At 56.1% G+C, this 2,352-nt stretch overlaps 1 protein-coding gene across 1 annotated transcript in view; it reads left to right on the forward strand.

The window, feature by feature from the left end:
- Window positions 1-1,086, forward strand: part of LOC104517043 (zinc finger protein OZF-like) — a gene marked incomplete at its 5' end in the record, with an annotated part of 2,533 nt that extends 1,447 nt beyond the window's left edge. The window contains one exon of the mRNA XM_010161586.1: window positions 6-1,086. Within this exon, the coding sequence (XP_010159888.1) occupies window positions 6-1,086 (1,081 nt within the window). The remainder of the gene's footprint in view (window positions 1-5) is intronic.
- Between the last annotated feature and the right edge of the window lie 1,266 nt (window positions 1,087-2,352).

The following is a 2,352-nucleotide window of genomic DNA, read 5'->3' on the forward strand; positions in this document are numbered from 1 at the left end:
TTCAGCCGCCGCTCCTCCCTCACCCGGCACCAGCGGATCCATCTCGGGGAAAACCCTTTCTCCTGCTCCAAGTGCCGGAGAAACTTCCCGTCTGGCTCCGCCCTCAAGGATCACCAGGAGACCCACTGCGCGGCCAAACCCTACAAGTGCCCCAGCTGCGAGAAACGCTTCGCCTCCGCCAAATCCCTCAGGAACCACCGCAAGCGTCACCTGGAAAACCGGGTCTTCCGCTGCTCCGACTGCGGGAAAATCCTCACTTCCAACTCGGCTCTGATCGTTCACCGCCGGCTACACACCGGGGAGAAGCCCTACGCCTGCCCGGAGTGCGGGAGGAGGTTCATAGCCAGCAAGTCGCTCAACAAGCACCGCAAGAAACACGGGGAAGAAGTCGTTTTCGTCTGCCCGGAATGCGGGAAAAAACTCACTTCCAAGTCCACCCTCGTCATCCATCGCCGGATACACACCGGGGAGAGGCCCTACGCCTGCCCCGACTGCGGGAAGAGCTTCATGGCCAGCAAGTCGCTCAGCAAACACCGCAAATCCCACATGGAAGAGGGCACCTACAAGTGTCCCGAATGCGGGGAAACCTTCCCCAAAAACTCCGCCTTCGTAGCTCACCTCAGGACGCACCGGGGCCAGGCCCCGTATCCCTGCTCCAGCTGCGGGGAAGCCTTCTTGGAATTCTCCTCTTTGGAGCAACACCGGAAGACACACGCGGTCGACAAACCCTTCCGGTGCTCCGACTGCGGCATCGGCTTCAACCTCAACTCCGGCCTCCTCCTGCACCAGAGGAGCCACGCGGGACCCCGACCCTACGTCTGCTCCGACTGCGGGAAAGCTTTCCGGGATAACGCCAGCCTCCGGCGGCACCAGCGGATCCATACCGGGGAGAAGCCGTACCGGTGCACCTACTGCGGGAAGAGCTTCCGGGCCAGCTCCACCCTCATCATCCACCAGCGGATCCACACCGGGGAGAAACCCTACGAGTGCTCCAAATGCTCCAAGTGCTTCATGTCCAGCTCTTCCCTCATGAAGCACAAGCGGACGCATCTCCGCAAGGAGCTGCTGGTGGGGCCCAGCCAGTGACTTTCGGCCGGCCGGCCGACCCCTTGGAGGTGCCTTTGGGTTCCCGCCTCATCCCAGATACCCCCTTCCATCCCCAGACGTGTTTCGGCCTCTTTTTCCCTCAAAAACCCCCAGCAGGTCCATTTTGGCCTCATTTTCCCCTCAAACATCCTCAGCGGATCTGTTTTGGCCTCATTTTTCCCTCAATGGATCCGTTTTGGCCTCATTTTCCCCTCAAACATCCTCAACGGATCCATTTTGGCCTTGTTTTCCCCTCAAACACTCTCAACAGATCCATTTGAGCCTCATTTTTTCCCTCAGCAGATCCATTTTGGCCTCATTTTCCCCTCAAACCTCCTCAGTGGATCCATTTTGGCCTCATTTTCTCCTCAAACCTCCTCAGTGGATCCGTTTTGGCCTCATTTTTCCCTCAATGGATCCGTTTTGGTCTCATTTTTCCCTCAATGGATCCGTTTTGGTCTCATTTTTCCCTCAATGGATCCGTTTTGGTCTCATTTTTCCCTCAATGGATCCGTTTTGGTCTCATTTTTCCCTCAATGGATCCGTTTTGGTCTCATTTTTCCCTCAATGGATCCGTTTTGGTCTCATTTTTCCCTCAATGGATCCGTTTTGGTCTCATTTTTCCCTCAATGGATCCGTTTTGGTCTCGTATCCATTGTGGCCTCACTTTTCCCTCACCCACCCTCAACAGATCCATTCTGGCCTCATTTTTTCCCTCAACGGACCCATTTTGGCCTCATTTTCCCCTCAAACACCCTCAGTGGATCCATTTCAGCCCCGTTTTTCCCCTCACTGGATCCATTTTGGCCTAATTCTCCCCTCAGACACCCTCAACGGATCCATTTTGACCTCATTTTTGCCCCAATGGCTCTGTGATTCCCTCGTTCCCCCTCAGACCCCCAAAACGGCTCTGTGTCACCCTCATTCCCACCCTTCCTCCCACCACACTCGACATTCTCGGGACCGGGGTGGATTGAGAGGCCCAAAATCCTCTTGGCTTCTCGCCTCCAAACCCGCTGGAATATTTTGGGAGGAACCGAGGGGTCTCCGTCCCGTTTTTCCGGCTTTTACTGGACACTACCTTTTCCAAACACCCGTTTCCTTCCCCAATCCCCTCCCCACCGATTCTTGCACCCCCCCATGGATTTGGCCCGGCTGCTTGTTGGTGGGTTCCCACGTGAAAATGAGGAGCAATAAAACGGATCCGGGATTCCCGGAGCGTGGAAGCGTGATTTGGTCCCTCGTGGCTGGGGATGTCGGTGATTT

The sequence above is a fragment of the Eurypyga helias genome, unplaced genomic scaffold (genome assembly GCF_000690775.1).
Source record: "Eurypyga helias isolate BGI_N326 unplaced genomic scaffold, ASM69077v1 scaffold19161, whole genome shotgun sequence".
Taxonomy (NCBI): domain Eukaryota; kingdom Metazoa; phylum Chordata; class Aves; order Eurypygiformes; family Eurypygidae; genus Eurypyga; species Eurypyga helias.